Genomic DNA, 17,475 nt, shown 5'->3' with positions numbered 1-17,475 from the left:
TGTGTGTGTGTGTGTGTGTGTGTGTGTGTGTGTGTGTGTGTGTGTGTGATGCAGGGTGAGCATTGTGTCTTGATGCAGGAGTACAGTAGACGTTTCTTTCACTGTTCTGCTGAAACAATGTAGGAAAACAGTGCGTGATTTGCATTTCCTATTAAAGCAGCATGCTTACAGTTTGTACTGATGACAAAACTCTTTTATTTTACAGATAAATATAAATTCCCTCCATTTCTGCTGTGGTCTTAGAAGCCTTTAGGTGGGTGGTGCCACAATTTTCTGGCTCTTTTTTTTTTTGTTTGTTTGTTTGTTAAGCATCATTTCAAACTGTAATTTGACCAAACAACAAATAAGAAACTCTTAGCATAAAGATGATTGAAAGTATGAATAAAATATTTTTTTTTCTTACTCCATGCATATCAAACCCATCCTTAGAAGACACAAACACAAGTTCATTAAAGCATGATCCAGAATGCTGCATATATATTTCAGATTTTCAGACCTTTTACGTCTACTACTAAATTCGTAAGTTGCTCATGAAACTTGTACTGAATAATATTAAAATACATGAGAATAAATAATCCATTTTGCCTTTTTTCTCGGCTTTTGAGACACAATCAGAAAACTCACATTTATATCAATTTTCACCTTGATACACCTGAATGTTTCACAGCCATTTTAACGGAAAATTAACATTAAAATAATGCAATACTTTAGCACCTGGCCCAGTAAGATTTTGAATGTTTGTATAAAGTACTCCTGTCTATTCTAAATTCACCAAATGCCAGTACACTTGTGTTTTATGCATTCTTCATAACAATATTAACAATAAATCATTTCCACTTCCACCTCTACAGCAATGAGCTCACACACCTGCTGAAAACCGTGTTGCTTTACTGTTAGCAAAGGCAGATGATATTTTCGCTGAGGCATTAATATTTAATGAATGAATCATAGATCAATAGTCATGTCCTGAGCATTTGACTCTTTATTGTGGCTGTTATTTGATTATACTGCAGTAGAATTCCGATTCTGACATTGTGTACAGTATATACAAGGACTGTACTGTGCATTCAGAATGAGCTGGCTGTTCCAGTGTAATGGATTTGTGCAAAAAGCTCTTGAGGAAGTTGCTTGTGTTGTGTAATCAAATCAGTGTAAACTGCCAGGTCAGATATGCACACAGAGGTACAGCGCGTGCTGCTCTCATTTTTATTTAAGTGTCCCTCTCATTTTTACCTCCATTTAAAAAATAAAAAAAACAAACCTTTACAAAAACACCTTGAAATTCTGTTTATCAGTTAGACTAGTGAGAGGTTGATGTTGTTATGCTGTGCACCATCCTCTGTGGCATTTTTGGTAAAATATACATCAGGACTTTGCACTGGAGTTATTTGAAATCTCACTTGGGGTCCAGGACATAAGGTATGATTGTGCAAATCAGCTGAGGACAACTTCTCAAAAAAATACCACAATCACACACTGACCACCAATGAGTCTCAAAATCTATGCAAGGAAAAAAAAAACAGAATACAAGTCACACTGTGGTATTATCTAACTGGCCCATTGATCCATGTCTTAGAAAGCTCCTCGTCAGCACCCTGATGGGACGCTATGATAACAGCTAGAGTTTCCTCTGATGGTATAAAAAGACTGTGCTGCTGGTATAAGATGTTTCAAGCCTTTGGGCTGAAATAGAAGCCTCAAGGCCAAATGACATTCAGCATCATGCCTGTGGATCCAAATCACTGCTCAATCACGGGAGCCAAATGTTAAGAGTTGCTTTTATTATTCACTCTATCTAGACATATTTGCAGTAAGAATGAATCGGTGTCCTACACGAACGACAAGTTTCACACATCACACTTCCTGTCACATGACCGAGGCCTTGCTGCCCTGACTCCAACGCAGGCTGAATCCTGGCAGGCGTCGGTTCGCATCAAATCAATGAGATGAGGGGACTTGAAAGAGGACACCTCTGCTGGGAGAAAAAATGCACTGCATTGATCAGAAAGGAACCTATAGTCCTCTACAGATTCAGGGAGAGATGAATGTGTGTGTTTGCATGCGGGTTGTGTTGTTACACGGCAGGTCTGCAGCACTTATGCCAAAATCCACATCACAAACAGCTTTTTTACCTAAGTTAACTTCTGCGGCTGCTTAAATATTTATGATTCTCACCCTTTTTTCGTCTACTCTCCTCCCTCTTTCTGTTCCTCTCTTTGGCCTCCCCACCTCAATCTGGCCTGTGCTCACTCTTTTCACTGTCATCCCTTCCCTTTTCCTGCTCTCTTCATCCCTCCTCCTCCTCTTCCACATCTCCCTCGTGTCCTCCTCTGCCCCAGACCTGCACCCATAGGATATCATCTGACTTGGCAGTGTGTCCTTGGGTCCATACAGTGGCAAAGGCATATTTCTCTCCTTTCTTTGTACACTGTATCTTTGCCCTGAAACCTCTACACCCCACACTTTTTTGTAAAACTATATAATTTTCTGGCAGAAGTATGAGATGGTAATATAATGGCCCCACAGGATGCAATGCCTGCTACAGTTAAGATTAATTACCTGCCTATTTCTAAACTTCTTTCAGTATTCCATAGCTCTATTACAGCTCTACATTTACATTTCTTTGTGCAATATTGTCTATAGCTAATGTGGCCCACCAAGTCAAGTGCAGGTATTACATTGGAGGAGAGCCCTAGTTACTCTGCAGACACTGCAGTGCAGCCTTCTCACTGTAAATTTTATCGTCTTCACCTATTTCTGGAGTCACTGGCAAGCTTATGAGAAGTTTGTGGAACTTGTCCAGATGCCAATAGCAACACCTAGTGTCATCAATACTGTTCAGCTACCGCTACCAAGAATCCCTCGACTTTCTCTCTTGTTTTAACGAAAACAAACTTCAATGTGCTAAATTTAGAACAAGAAGAAGAGGCAAAATAAGTCATTCGTTACCCTTTTTGCTAATATTTTCATACTTTTTGAGCACATTTTGTACAGCGCTCTCACTTTCTGCATCAGAACTTTCACATTCATTTTTTCTGTTCTCTCTTTCTATTGTCTTTTTTTTCTTTTCTTTTGTAAATGGGTCCGCATTGGAAGGTGTGTTTGGATCTTTTATGTAAGTAAAAGTAGTAATACATATAAAAATACAGTACCAAAAATATATAATTGAAACAAATTACAATCAAACAAATGTACTACAAATGTTTTAAAGAATAATGTAGAAAGTTTAAAAGTATCAGAAGTAAAACTCATGCAGTGATTATATTACATTACTGGACTGTGCACTGAGGCATTGATGTCCAACTTTGAAGTTTAATAGCACAGATATCATTATACTGTGACAGTGACCCAACGCGACCAACATCAGGAAGCTGAAAACTGAGGCATCTAAATGGATTTCATTCATTCGCGATTCATGTTACTATTTACCCCTGTGCTTTTCGTACTCTGTCAAAATGCGGACTGTATAAAGGGCCCATGCATCATATTTTACAAACTAATCATTAGTTATAGATAAAATTATAGATATAGATAAAATTTTAATCTGCATAGACACAGGCTATTAAATGAATGGAGTGTAATAAAAAGTACAATATTTCCTTTAGAAGTGCTGTAGAAGTAGTACAAATTTGTTAAAACAGGCCTCAAACCTGTACTGAAATCCATTACTTCAGTAACTGTACAATACTTAGTTACTTTCCATCACTGTGACTTTGCTGGAAAGGTTTCCTGCAGCTGATAAATCTGTATTTTAATACGCCACTAGAGGGAAGTGAAGTGCTGCCTATGGAAAAACACAAAGACATCCAGGTCCGCACCTTCTGCTGCTTTCAAGTTCAACTATTATTTCAGAATGAAAAACAACTTTATACTAAAGAAGCAATAACTCCTTGGTTTCTAGTAGCTCTCAATGTATTTACACACAGTGCACATAAAATGGACAATAACAAAGTATCTATATACAGGTTTTTACTATTAACTGTGGACATATTTGCACATAGGTTGCCTAGGTGATAGTATTTGTAAGGCTGGCAGTTATTTAGGTTTAGCAAGGGTTTAAATAAACTGTGCACATACATATATCTGCTTAGTTCTGACAATGAATAAACGTAGGGGGAAAGGCCACCGCAGTTGCATGCTATTTATTTAATTTGGATAGCATAGATACATATATAAAAAGCAATATGACCAAGTTAAGTGTGTCTGTAAAATCTGTAGAATTGCCGCTGCACGTGAGACAGGCCTCTTCTCTGTCTCATTTTAAAACCCTTCTTAAAACCCACCTCTTCTCTTTGGCTTTTAACACCATGTAGATGGTTGATTTTATGTGCATACATGCTTTTTGTTATTTACGTATTTATTTTTGTCTGTTTTTATTTATTTTATCTAGTGCCTTTTATTCATTTTATTTTTATTGTTTTCTATCTTTCTATTATCTACTTGATGTTTTGTCGTGTTTCTATATTGTTATTCATTGTGTTCTATCGTATTGTGCAGCACCTTGGAAACCCTGTGTTTGCTAAAATCGTGCTATATAAATAAAGTGGATTGGATTGATTGGATTAAAATGTAAATAAATACAAATAGTGCAAACTGGACTAGTAAGGGAAAGCTGAAAAGTGTACAAATGAACAAAAAGTTAAAAAAAACCCAGAGGCTGCTACTTCACATGGTACTCGTTTTTCACATTTTGTTCATTAAATGAGTAAATAGAAACCAATATATTTTTATTTTTTTAGCCACACAAAGAACCTTCGCTTCCTTTCACTCCACCAAAAGATACAACACCAAGAGAAAGCCAGAAAGCCGGAGCTTTCAGACGAGTCAGTGAACGCAGCATTGACTCCAGTGGGTCGGGCTTCAGACAGGAGGTCATGACAAACATGGCGTGGAGAGGATGTGTAATGAAATGGGCCAAAACAGAGCTGACCAGATCCACCAACACTACCTCACAGAGCTCCAGGTGAGGTCGGATATAAAGGTGTTGACTCCGCAGTGACATTGACACGACGTGTGTGTTTGCCTGCGCCAGCAGCGTGTGTGTGTGTGTGTTATTATCTAACTGTTCCGGCTGTCATTGTAAAGAGTCAGCTGTACGTTTCGTCTGTTGACAGTAAAAAGTCTGCAGCCAGCACCCTTCGTGATGAATAAATAGCTGTGGTTTTAATCTGCAGGGTAGTTATGCAATTTTCCTGCATGCTACTCACCTATTAAACCTATAGTTCCACATTTACACAGATGCTGCTTGCATTAAATGATCAGTGAAACCATAAGGCTGTTGGTCAGACTAACATTGTACAATAAAACAATTACTAAAGAAACAAATAAAGAGTAAATAACAGTAAACAGTATTGGTTTTTCAATTGTGATGGTTTGCTGTTTTTCCTTGTCTTATGTGATAGTGAACTAAACTAGACAAAACAAGAAAATATCACTGTAGGCCATTATTTAGGCCATTTTTCACTTGTTTCTGACATTTCACAGACCAAACAATGACTTACTAATGGAGATAATCATCAGTTGCAGCCCTACAGACTTAGAGATTATACAACCGCAGAATATTTATCACAGAGGTGAATCACCAGTTGAGAAAAAAGCGTCACACTTTTCGCTGCAGGGTTGTTATATTGCTTTTTTTTAAGCTGTCTATCTGTAAATTAGGTTTTAATACTTCCTCCTTGTGGTTACACTTTATTTTTATTTTTTTTAAATCGGTAGACTCAACTCCTGCAACCAACAGAGATGTGGTTTCCGTCGGGAAGCCAAAAGGCCAGATACAAAGAAAGGAAATGTCACCCAAGAAACAAACCTCTCTGAGGCTGGCGCACCGGGTCCCCCACCTCCTCCCAAAGTCCCCAGACCGACCCTTTTCAAACCGCTGATGTTCACAGTAGGGGTAGGTTAAACTCCTCTTGTTTTTTTTTTTTTTTCTGCTAAATAAGAGAAAATAGATGCATGGGACTGTATGATGGTGTTGGGTTTTTGTCTGACCCCATGTCAGTTTACAGGGTGCTCCTTTGGTGCTGCAGCCATTCTGCAATACGAGACCATGAAGTCGAGAGTTCAGTCTGCAAAAGATGAAGATGAGGCAGAAAACGTCTCACAGGTGATGATGACAAACTGCTGGCTCTCCCCTCCACTGCTGTCAACCAGTGTATCTAATCGGCTGCTTGCATTCATATATTACCAGGGCTCCCAGGACATGGCATACTGGCATGACTGGTGGAAACAGCTATCAGGCTTCCAGCGACAGCTCATCCTCCTGATGTCCATGATGGACGACTTCTGGAGTAGCCTCACAGAAGGACAGAGGACTGTCACTGGTAACTTATGTCGCGGGCACAGACTTATGCTGTTGCTGTGTTTCTTCAGATTCAAGGCAACCATCAGCTTCTTTACACATTTACTATAGTCCCACATTTTTTGTCCAGGTATCATTGCAGTTAATGCTGTAGTCCTGTGTTGCTGGCGGATGCCTTCGATGCAAAGAAGCATGATTAAGTACTTCACCTCCAACCCAGCCTCCAGTGAGTATGCCTGCTCTTGTTGTTTTTTATGGGAAATGAAATAAATAACACAACGTGCTTGCGCAAGGACAATAAAGGCATTGTATGGTTAAAGCCATTTTTCTCTTCTGTCAACAGAAACACGCTACCTTCCCATGGTACTGTCCTCCTTCAGCCACTACTCTATTATCCACATGGTGGCCAACATGTATGTCCTGTGGACATTCTCCTCAGGAATTGTCTCTCTCTTAGGGAGGGAACAGTTTCTCGCAGTCTACCTGTCTGCTGGTGAGCCTCACAAAGAATAGGACTAGAAGTGATGAATTGAGTTTTTGGGGGGAGAAGAAAGACTGATATCTCAATCATACTGTCTATTTTTAGGTGTGATTTCTACTATGGTTAGTTACATGTGTAAAGCAGCCAGTGGGCGCCTCTATCCATCATTAGGAGCGGTAAGGTATTTGCTAAAATCTTCATACAGCTTTCCGCAGAAGAAGTACAATAATCCTAATCTTTTCACACGTCTTTTGTTTGATCCACAGTCAGGTGCCGTCATGGCAGTACTGGCTGCAGTCTGTACAAAAGTGCCAGAGGCCAAACTAGGCATAATCTTCCTCCCTATGATCACTTTCACAGCAGGAAATGTGAGTGATGAACAGTATGTGTGTGTACATGGGGATTGTGTGTGTGTGTGTGTGTGTGTGTGTGTGTGTGTGTGTGTGTGTGTGTGTGTGTGTGTGCCATGTATTGTATGGAATCTTTTTCCTGTCATGTAGACACACACCTCTGAAGTGTAACATGAATTAAACATGATTCACACATTTAACAGGGTGTTGTTGACGGTTCCCATGTTGTGTTTTCGCTGCAGGGAATAGATGTAAATCTGTGCATGAACGAAACGGACAAAGTCCAGTGTGTGTGAGTGAATGTGTAAGTATGCATGTCGGAATGCATGGCAGAAAGATACCTGTGGTAGATTTTTTTTTTTTTAGTGCAGTTTACATCGTGTGTAACTTCGGATTCCTGTCGTTGGTCTGAAAGGCTCTGAAAGCGCTCATCGCCATCGATACAGCAGGACTTGTTCTGGGATGGCGGCTGTTTGACCATGCAGCTCATATTGGCGGAGCCCTTTTTGGAGTGTGAGTGGCCAATGTACCTCTTGCATTTAAAAAAAGAGGAGTCAAGTACATTTCTAGGTTTTGTAAAGTACAAATTATTGTGTGCTATTTGTAAATGAAGATTTTGATTTGGAGTGTCCTTAATTTTATACTTAAAATACGCACATTAGAATATCTATAACACCATGCGAACTTGGGCAAACTCTATCTGCTGATGAAGATCGTGAAAGCTGATCAAAAGCCCTAGAACAACAACAAACATACTAGCTTTTCAGGAGCTTTCAAAGACATCTTACACATCTTCATCAGTGGATGTACAGTAGATGGCCCATTTATCATCACCTGAACCCAAGAATGGTATATTGGTCGTTATAACAGCCAATCAATCACTGTTATGGAAAGCATGCACGCCAAAGTTAAACTGCAGGGGTAAGTGGCGGGCCGGCCACGAGTGAGGTAATGCGGCGCTCATACAGTTTAAGGAGACGAGAGCTGCACAGATGTTGGGGCCCCCCAAGAGCCAATAGTTTCTCTCTCTCTCTCTCTCTCTCTCTCTCTCTCTCTGTTTTTTCCTCAGGTACCATTGGGAACAAGCGGACAACGCAGAGCCTACGTCAGCTGCAGCCCACCGCTTTAAAGACAAAGGTGTTACACTTACTTTATACATAACCGGCAGAAAGTTTTTCCTATGGTTAAGTCACAGTGCGCTATGGAAGCCCAGGTATCAACACATCAGTGTGTGTGTGTGTGTGTGTGTGTGTGTGTGTGTGCCACAAGTGTTTAAACAAGAATTAGAAGAATCAGAGCTTACATATGTGCATGTGGTAGTCACGTGACTTGAGTAATAAATGTGTGAGTGAATAAAGTTGATCATGCCCTGAGGCACGAGGCAAACTAGTCACTTGTTGACAGAAACAGACAGCATGAATAATGTATTGAGGTTCTTCAGTAAAAGCCCTGCATTGAAACTGCAGTGTAAGCTATTTAAAATATCAAGAGTAAACGTACTAATTGGCCCCTGTGAGTGCTTATGAATGATATAATTTGATTATTAGACTTGGAGAGTTGGTCACAGTGTAGCTAATCTGAACTTTATTAAGTTTAATAGATTATTGAGTTGTTTTATCAGCAACAATAAATCATAATTTAAATTAGTTGTTAAGTAACTAAAGCCGTCTAATAACATAATGTATAAAAGTAGAATAAAATGAAAACACTCAAGTAAAGTACAAGTTCTTTAAAATAAAACTAAGTAAGTACTAAGTTACTACATTGCTGAGTAAGTACCTTTCAAAATAAAGGTGCCTCATAATTTAAACAGGAAACATTTAATTAAGCAGGCAGGTTAGTAACATGTACAAGAACAACAAAATAGAATGGAAACTGTTTTGTGTGTTTGTTTGTTTTTTTACAAACTACAGCTCACACAAAAATATTACTCAAAACTCACTTGGGATAATGCATGTGAGACCCAATCCCATTTGTAATTCCAAATGTATAAAGTTCACAAATGTGTGCTATCTACCATTTGATTCCCTTTTAATTAATTCAAATCGTTTTGTTGTTGTTTTTGATAATCATGACTTGGAGAGCCAAAACTCTAAATATCACTATGTAATTTGGCACAGGATCGTTGCACTAAATTGTCATAAAAGAAAAACTATGTGCAAGGTTCTACTCTAGGGGGTGCCATAACATAAAACACTCAGACTAAAATAAGATGCAGAGGGATCTGATGCTGAAGCAGACAGGGGAGGAGAAAGAAGGATACATCACTAGTTTTAAAGCATTCGGGTTCAGTAAAAAACAAAACACAAATGTTTAGTGTGTACTCAGGCATTATTGTGTGGTCAAAGGCGCTCTGCACAAACACTGCTGCAGTATTAACTCAACACACTACTGCATTTTTACAGTATTTCACTGTGTATCCAATATTTTTGGTGTTCATATAACCTTGCACCATAAAAACAACACATTATATGGCACTGCCTACCCTGGGAACACACCCTCACAGTGTATAATATATACAAAGTGTGTAAAAGGATGTTTCAGGTCGGCAAAATGCCTCAACAACAGCATCCATGCAAATAGGGAAAGGTCAGAGAGGAGTAAAGAAAGAATGGGTGGAGGGAGGAAGCTGGCATCAGACCCAGAGTCACAGATATGGTGATGGTGCTGTATATTCAACTCCCACTATACCGTCCTATACTGCAGAGCCAATCAACACTATATGCAGAGAGAGCATGAGGAGGGGAAAAAAAGAGTAAAGGGGGGCGATAGCACAGAGGGCACAGCCAGGAACTAAAAATCAACAAAATATTTACCAGACAGACTTCTGGCCAAACCATAACACAAAGACACAGACCGTAAAATGACTTTATGTACACATATGTACAGTGTCTTTCATACTTATAGGATGATTAGCTGGAGACAGACAAAGAAATGTAATACACACGTAAAGAAGGTCTTAAGGTGGAGAGAAAGGTTACGTATAAAGGTGTAGGATAATTTCTCTAATCTCCACTCAATGAGATTAGATAAAACAAATATGTGCGTCATGTTTACTCCAGCTTCCTCCCACAGTCCAAAGGCTTGCACTTAATAGGTTAATTGCTGACACTAAATTGCCCGTAGCTGTGAATGTCAGTGTGAATGGTTGTTTGTTTTATGTGCCCTGTGATGAGCTGGCAAATTGTCCATGGTGTACCCTGCCTCTCGCCCAAACTCAGCTGGGATAGGCTCCAGCCCCACTGTGACCCTGATTAGGATAAGCAGTTACGGATAATGGATGGATGGATGTGTCATGTATATGACATATTGTACACTGACATAAGGGTTATAGCTCTATGCTGTTTAAAAGATTGCAAACCTGTCCAGGTCCCAAATATCTAATTAATGACTGACACATCATGTATTACAGTAGAACTGCCTGGCTTGTTAACATGGACAAAACAATTGTATTATTTTAAATAGTAAGCCTTTAGTTTTAGTTTTTAGTTTCCTTTAGAGATACTATATAATATGGTGAATAATTTTGTATTTAAATCTCCACTAAAGTACAATTCTAGTGTCTATTTAGGAGAATATTAACTGTAAACAAAAAATATAGATGCAGAAGAAGATTTTCAACCTGAAAAATGCATACTGCCCCAGCAACCTCTACCAAACTGACTGCATGTAGTCTGAAAGGCAAAACTCAGGGGAAAAAACTCACCGATCATTGCTTTGGGGGAAAAGAAAAAAGTGAAGGTGAGTCAGATGAGCGTATCAACATTTTATCTGCTCCTCCTCTCTTCTCTCATCTGCACTATGGTGGCTGAATAGTGAGAAGACTAATGTTCATAGAGACTTTATAAAATCGTCCTGAAACAATAAAAGTGAGGGGGACAAAAATAGGATTTTTAAAAGTCAGGGGACATTTCCACCAATCACCAGTGGAAATTACACCCATAGGAGCAGAGATTTCACATGTGTCATAACTTTATCCTGTCCAAAAAAAGACATGTCCTGTTTGTATTTGAGCAATCTCAGATCTGTCTGTGATGACACTGTGGAAACAAGGCAGATCTCATTTCACCTTACTGTAAGTCAACACAAGAGAGGTTAAAATGTTCACCTTGTAATGTGATAGCAGCGCTGAATGTAACTGCGATCGAAATGTGTCATGTAGAAATGTACTGTAATTACGCTAGTCATTCATTCAAAGATGTCCTCTTTAAAAAGTTAACATCCCGACATCTAAATGTCATTTTCCTCCAGATGAAATAAAAATATTGCATGTTTTTAGTTTATTACTTTACTTTAATTTATTTTTCTAAATAAGAGGTTTGGTTGTTTGTTTCTGCAATACTACTTTTCCAAGTATATTTAACCTCAAACTATTCAACCCAACAAATGCTTTGATGGCTTCATCATTACAAATTCATGCTGTGCAGCCAAGCATTAATCAAACATCATAACACAGAAATCTGTACAACAAGGTTAAATTGTAGATGTGTTATCTATAATTTAACTTTCCATACAGTGCGTCCATTTAAATGGCATTTTAGATTTGATTCAGTCTAATAAAGCTTCAACTTAAAACAAGCAAAACACTACGCAATATATACATACTATGAGTTTTGTGAGTTTTGTCCATATTGAGGAAAACACGTTTTATCTGACATTACATTTAAAGTGAAAATTTTGAGTACAGCATTATGTTAATCAGCTGCTCGAACTAATCCAAGTATAAAATTAGGATGACTCAGTTGTTTAAGTGTTTACAGTGGAGGTACACACAGTGGGGCATGCTGAATGAGAAAAGCAAATCATTATAAATGATATGAAAAAGGCACTTAGTCATTCTAAACCTGACGTCTAAGAGTCATGTTATTAAAAAAAAAAAGTTTAATGTGACATAAAATGTCGTGCTCTTAATTTTACAATTTTACAGGTAAACAACGCAATAAAAAAAAGTGTATTTGCTAGAATCCATGACACTAAACAACATGTCTGTTTCTGTTTTCTCAAAGTGGCATTATGGCTGTGTGTTAATGCAGTGCAGACTTTTCAGTACACACCTCTGCACAAATATATGTGACATAAAGTGTGCCTGCCAAGGTCAATTTTAAAGTGTCACGTTAATTTTCATTCTGTAATCATAAACCTTGAACTAACTCAAAGTTGGACAAAACATAAAGCAAATCTATAACATCACCACTATAATGGACATGTAAAGTGCATGTCATTCGGTGGGAGCTAATTGCTTTGAGGACATCCACAACAACAACAACAACTGCCTGTGCCGTGAAGAAGAAGAATAGCATCTATGATTTGGTAAAACTGGTAAGATAAACATACACTGTGTTTTACGACAGCACTGCGAGTCACTGCTGATGGTAACTACCGTTTGCTGAAATGTCACAAAGCGTTCTCATATTCTGCAAAACTACAGCAACGTCTGTGTTGCTAAAATCAGAGGCTCTGCAAAACTGTTAGTGGTTGCATCAAGTAAAGCTGCCAAAAACCTCTTTCAAAATGACGAGTGTGCAAACTTGAGGTTCTGGGCTTAATCGGAGTACAACAAGACAGCAACACGATACTTGTCACAGATAACGTAAATAAAAATACAACTATCTTTTACTCTTCTTACAATTTTAAAATCTTCCAGCCAAACAAGTGATGTTAATAATTGTGTATGTTGTTTCCTGCTTTGTGAATGCAGGTTTTCGTTACAACTAGCACAACAAATGACACCCAGCAATGTAAAGAAATTTGTCACGTACGCTCAAATGAAAGAAAGAGTGAGGAAAAGACAGAAATATGGTACAATTCTTAGTCACGCGACAATCAAGGCGGCAAATACGTGGGGAATAAGAAGTGAGAGGTCAAGATTGGTGTTGTGCGTGACAGAGAAACAGTGGATTTAAAAGATGGAGGGAGTAGAGAGATGTGAACAATGAACCAGCACTAAACGGCTGTGTGTACTTCTTTCTAAAGAGTTTTTTTTATCCTTTGTTAAGAAGGAGTGCATAAGGTAGACACCTGGGCCATAACAGAACACAGAAACACTGACGTCAATTTATTTATCTTGACTTACAGTGTGTATACAGCATGAAGGGACTGGCATGGCCGCATTAACCTGCTTGGGGACTTGAGAGGACCCCTATTAACCCCCACACTTATCCCTCTCTCAGTGCATTGTGTTCAGTATACCTTTGCTGGAATATAAACCACAGGTTTCATGTTGTAAATTAATTTAGAAATGTGCACCATATAAACACAGTAACAGTGTCGCCTTAAAATTAACCTTTGACACAGCTGCCCTCTTTAAAACATGGCCTCAAGATCAATTAAACCAGGACTTAACTTAAGGCCTTTACTGAGTTAATAATGTACTAAATTAGATTCAATCAAATCCAAACACATTGGCTCTGGGTTTTTGTGGACCCAGAGCAGATGCTCACTTGGTCAGTTGGTAAGCCTACCTTTGGATTAAGATTACAAAACTTTATTATTTCCCAGAAGGGAAACAAATTCGGTTACCTATGGACAGTGACAAATAACAACAACACAAGTCAGTTAGGTCACAGCAGGTAATATGGAGACATACTGCCAGAGAAAGCTGCAAACAGATATTACAAGAGAATATGAGTGTAGTTAAAGAGATTGTCATACCATATATATATATATATATATATATTATATATATAGGAGATATATATATCGATATATCTAATATATATATAGTCTTTCAGATAATAAACAAAAAGTAGTCTGTGAGTCAAATATAATAGGGTACAAATAAATGAACCTTCCTGTCACCATACAAGCACCAGAGCGACACAAACGGAGTCAACAACAGTGCAAACTGTTAAAGAAAGATATTTTAAAGTGTAAGGTCAGACTAGTACTTTTTATTATGGATACATTTTTTATTATGGATGCTTTCTATTGTCATAATAGTCCTGGAGTTATATTTAACATTTCCTCAATTCACATGTGTACGTGTAGCATAAAAGTGTAAAAGTGTTTTTGTTTGTTTGTTTGTTTGTTTGTTTGTTTGTTTATGAATGACCATAAACTCTGCAGATCAGTCAGGTTTACAGCCCATAAGTGAAATGCAAACTGTACACAAGAAACTGCACCCATCCACACACACACACTCCCTGCCCAGTTACCTTGACATGTAGCTTAATGTATATCCCATGACTCCTGGCTTTTGCTTTATTGTAAACGCTGGGTAAAACAGATCAGGGTGACCATAAGCGAGAAGGTTACCCTACTTAAACAAGGGCACCATGTCCCTTATCCAAATATATCTGAAGAAGGGGAATGTGCCTATGTGTTGTGTTTTAACACCCTGCTAAACACTGCCAACACAACCACAACAGGACACATGATATTTCAGAGTGAGCTGCATATTTTAAGTTGTGTGTAATCAGTATAGGCAGCCCATAGTTTTTCATGCAGCAGCGGCAGACTGCATCCTATACTGTAGCTCTCAATATAACAAACATCTATAGCTCATTGGTGGCAGAGTTTAAAAGCTTTGTCAACAACACGCATGCTGATCGTTGAAGCCACACCGACGTGGCTGTAGAGGAAACAGCAGCACATTCGTCTCACTGGGGGAAAAAGTGGAGAGCCAGCAGTTTTTTGTCTAAATCAGCTGACAGCACCGATAGAGTGAAGGCAAAGCTCCGACAGGGGGGAATAAAGCAGTTTAGTATGCGCAACACTGGGGGGTAAAAACAGTGTAATACAGGTCTGATATTTACATAGGTTACACTCCATGTGCAAGTAAGATGTTTTGTAACACACTAATCATGTCGATAAGTCTTAATCATGACCCGTGCTGGAAGGGTGTGAGGTGCAAACTAGTGGAGGCGGTAGACTGAGCTATGAAGCCGGGATACAGCAGCAGCATCGCGCTGCAGCATTGAAGCATGTGCTGATCTGTGGTTGGTTAATGACACAAACAGCATCATCCGCATCCTCATCCTCAACTTCCAGCCCGGGCTATCAAAGTGCATCCAGCAATGTGCTGCATTTAAAAAAATAATAATAATAATGATGTTGAAAGCTTTTCTGTGTTCCGCAGTTTGTGCATAAAGAATCCACACAAATAATCTTTGCTACACCAAAACAAAACCAGCTCATAACTTATTCATATACAAGCACGTGGAAGTTTCTTACCGGCGTTTTTATCACCCATGTCCCCTTGCGGTGCAGAAGTTGAAGATACTGCCGACGTGTGCTGAGGGAATGCGCCTGGAGCTGGTGCGCGCTCGTTTCTTCAGTTGGGACAGCCGAGCAGAGGAGGAAGGAAAGTTGCTTCTTTCAAAGGATGGAAAAATGCAAGCAAAATGAGCTTCTTTTTGGGAACCCCAACCTGAGACGCAGCGGCACCAACACCCAGATGCGGAGCTCCCTTCAGTGAGAGCTGAACCCCTTTGCAAGAGTTTCTGAGTAAGGTGCACCGATGGCTCAGGTAAAGAATGAGGGGAGGGCTGAGACTTTATGTGTGCGTGTGCATGTGTGTGCGTGCGTTTGTTTGTGTGTGTGTGTGTGTGTGTGTGTGTGTGTGTGTGTGTGTGTGTGTGTGTGTGTGATGCAGGGTGAGCATTGTGTCTTGATGCAGGAGTACAGTAGACGTTTCTTTCACTGTTCTGCTGAAACAATGTAGGAAAACAGTGCGTGATTTGCATTTCCTATTAAAGCAGCATGCTTACAGTTTGTACTGATGACAAAACTCTTTTATTTTACAGATAAATATAAATTCCCTCCATTTCTGCTGTGGTCTTAGAAGCCTTTAGGTGGGTGGTGCCACAATTTTCTGGCTCTTTTTTTTTTTGTTTGTTTGTTTGTTAAGCATCATTTCAAACTGTAATTTGACCAAACAACAAATAAGAAACTCTTAGCATAAAGATGATTGAAAGTATGAATAAAATATTTTTTTTTCTTACTCCATGCATATCAAACCCATCCTTAGAAGACACAAACACAAGTTCATTAAAGCATGATCCAGAATGCTGCATATATATTTCAGATTTTCAGACCTTTTACGTCTACTACTAAATTCGTAAGTTGCTCATGAAACTTGTACTGAATAATATTAAAATACATGAGAATAAATAATCCATTTTGCCTTTTTTCTCGGCTTTTGAGACACAATCAGAAAACTCACATTTATATCAATTTTCACCTTGATACACCTGAATGTTTCACAGCCATTTTAACGGAAAATTAACATTAAAATAATGCAATACTTTAGCACCTGGCCCAGTAAGATTTTGAATGTTTGTATAAAGTACTCCTGTCTATTCTAAATTCACCAAATGCCAGTACACTTGTGTTTTATGCATTCTTCATAACAATATTAACAATAAATCATTTCCACTTCCACCTCTACAGCAATGAGCTCACACACCTGCTGAAAACCGTGTTGCTTTACTGTTAGCAAAGGCAGATGATATTTTCGCTGAGGCATTAATATTTAATGAATGAATCATAGATCAATAGTCATGTCCTGAGCATTTGACTCTTTATTGTGGCTGTTATTTGATTATACTGCAGTAGAATTCCGATTCTGACATTGTGTACAGTATATACAAGGACTGTACTGTGCATTCAGAATGAGCTGGCTGTTCCAGTGTAATGGATTTGTGCAAAAAGCTCTTGAGGAAGTTGCTTGTGTTGTGTAATCAAATCAGTGTAAACTGCCAGGTCAGATATGCACACAGAGGTACAGCGCGTGCTGCTCTCATTTTTATTTAAGTGTCCCTCTCATTTTTACCTCCATTTAAAAAATAAAAAAAACAAACCTTTACAAAAACACCTTGAAATTCTGTTTATCAGTTAGACTAGTGAGAGGTTGATGTTGTTATGCTGTGCACCATCCTCTGTGGCATTTTTGGTAAAATATACATCAGGACTTTGCACTGGAGTTATTTGAAATCTCACTTGGGGTCCAGGACATAAGGTATGATTGTGCAAATCAGCTGAGGACAACTTCTCAAAAAAATACCACAATCACACACTGACCACCAATGAGTCTCAAAATCTATGCAAGGAAAAAAAAAACAGAATACAAGTCACACTGTGGTATTATCTAACTGGCCCATTGATCCATGTCTTAGAAAGCTCCTCGTCAGCACCCTGATGGGACGCTATGATAACAGCTAGAGTTTCCTCTGATGGTATAAAAAGACTGTGCTGCTGGTATAAGATGTTTCAAGCCTTTGGGCTGAAATAGAAGCCTCAAGGCCAAATGACATTCAGCATCATGCCTGTGGATCCAAATCACTGCTCAATCACGGGAGCCAAATGTTAAGAGTTGCTTTTATTATTCACTCTATCTAGACATA

At 38.8% G+C, this 17,475-nt stretch overlaps 2 protein-coding genes across 2 annotated transcripts in view; one reads left to right on the top strand and one right to left on the bottom strand.

Moving 5' to 3' along the window:
• The window catches only part of fgf12a (fibroblast growth factor 12a), a 49,122-nt gene extending 33,538 nt beyond the window's left edge, over nt 1–15,584 (bottom strand). The window contains exon 1 of the mRNA XM_019262126.2: nt 15,305–15,584. Within this exon, the coding sequence (XP_019117671.1) occupies nt 15,305–15,323 (19 nt within the window). The 5' untranslated portion in view covers nt 15,324–15,584. The remainder of the gene's footprint in view (nt 1–15,304) is intronic.
• On the top strand, nt 4,809–7,698 carry LOC113747137 (presenilins-associated rhomboid-like protein, mitochondrial). The gene is made up of 9 exons (XM_027285697.1): nt 4,809–4,963; nt 5,719–5,896; nt 6,002–6,106; nt 6,191–6,323; nt 6,432–6,527; nt 6,645–6,794; nt 6,888–6,958; nt 7,049–7,150; nt 7,548–7,698. The coding sequence occupies exons 1-9, from the start codon at nt 4,875–4,877 to the stop codon at nt 7,647–7,649; spliced, it is 1,026 nt and encodes a 341-aa protein (XP_027141498.1). The 5' UTR covers nt 4,809–4,874; the 3' UTR covers nt 7,650–7,698.
• Nucleotides 15,585–17,475: the final 1,891 nt, after the last annotated feature.

This window comes from Larimichthys crocea, chromosome XII (genome assembly GCF_000972845.2).
Source record: "Larimichthys crocea isolate SSNF chromosome XII, L_crocea_2.0, whole genome shotgun sequence".
NCBI classification, from domain to species: domain Eukaryota; kingdom Metazoa; phylum Chordata; class Actinopteri; family Sciaenidae; genus Larimichthys; species Larimichthys crocea.
Note: the sequence above shows the minus strand (reverse complement) of the source record. Positions and strands in the feature narration are given on the sequence as shown.

Coding starts and splice junctions, on each gene's coding strand:
- LOC113747137 (XM_027285697.1), top strand. CDS start 4,875: ATGACAAACATGGCGTGGAGAGGATGTGTAATGAAATGGGCCAAAACA. Junction 6,107..6,190: donor AGGCAGAAAACGTCTCACAG/GTGATGATGACA, acceptor ATATATTACCAG/GGCTCCCAGGACATGGCATA. Junction 6,959..7,048: donor TCTATCCATCATTAGGAGCG/GTAAGGTATTTG, acceptor TTTGATCCACAG/TCAGGTGCCGTCATGGCAGT.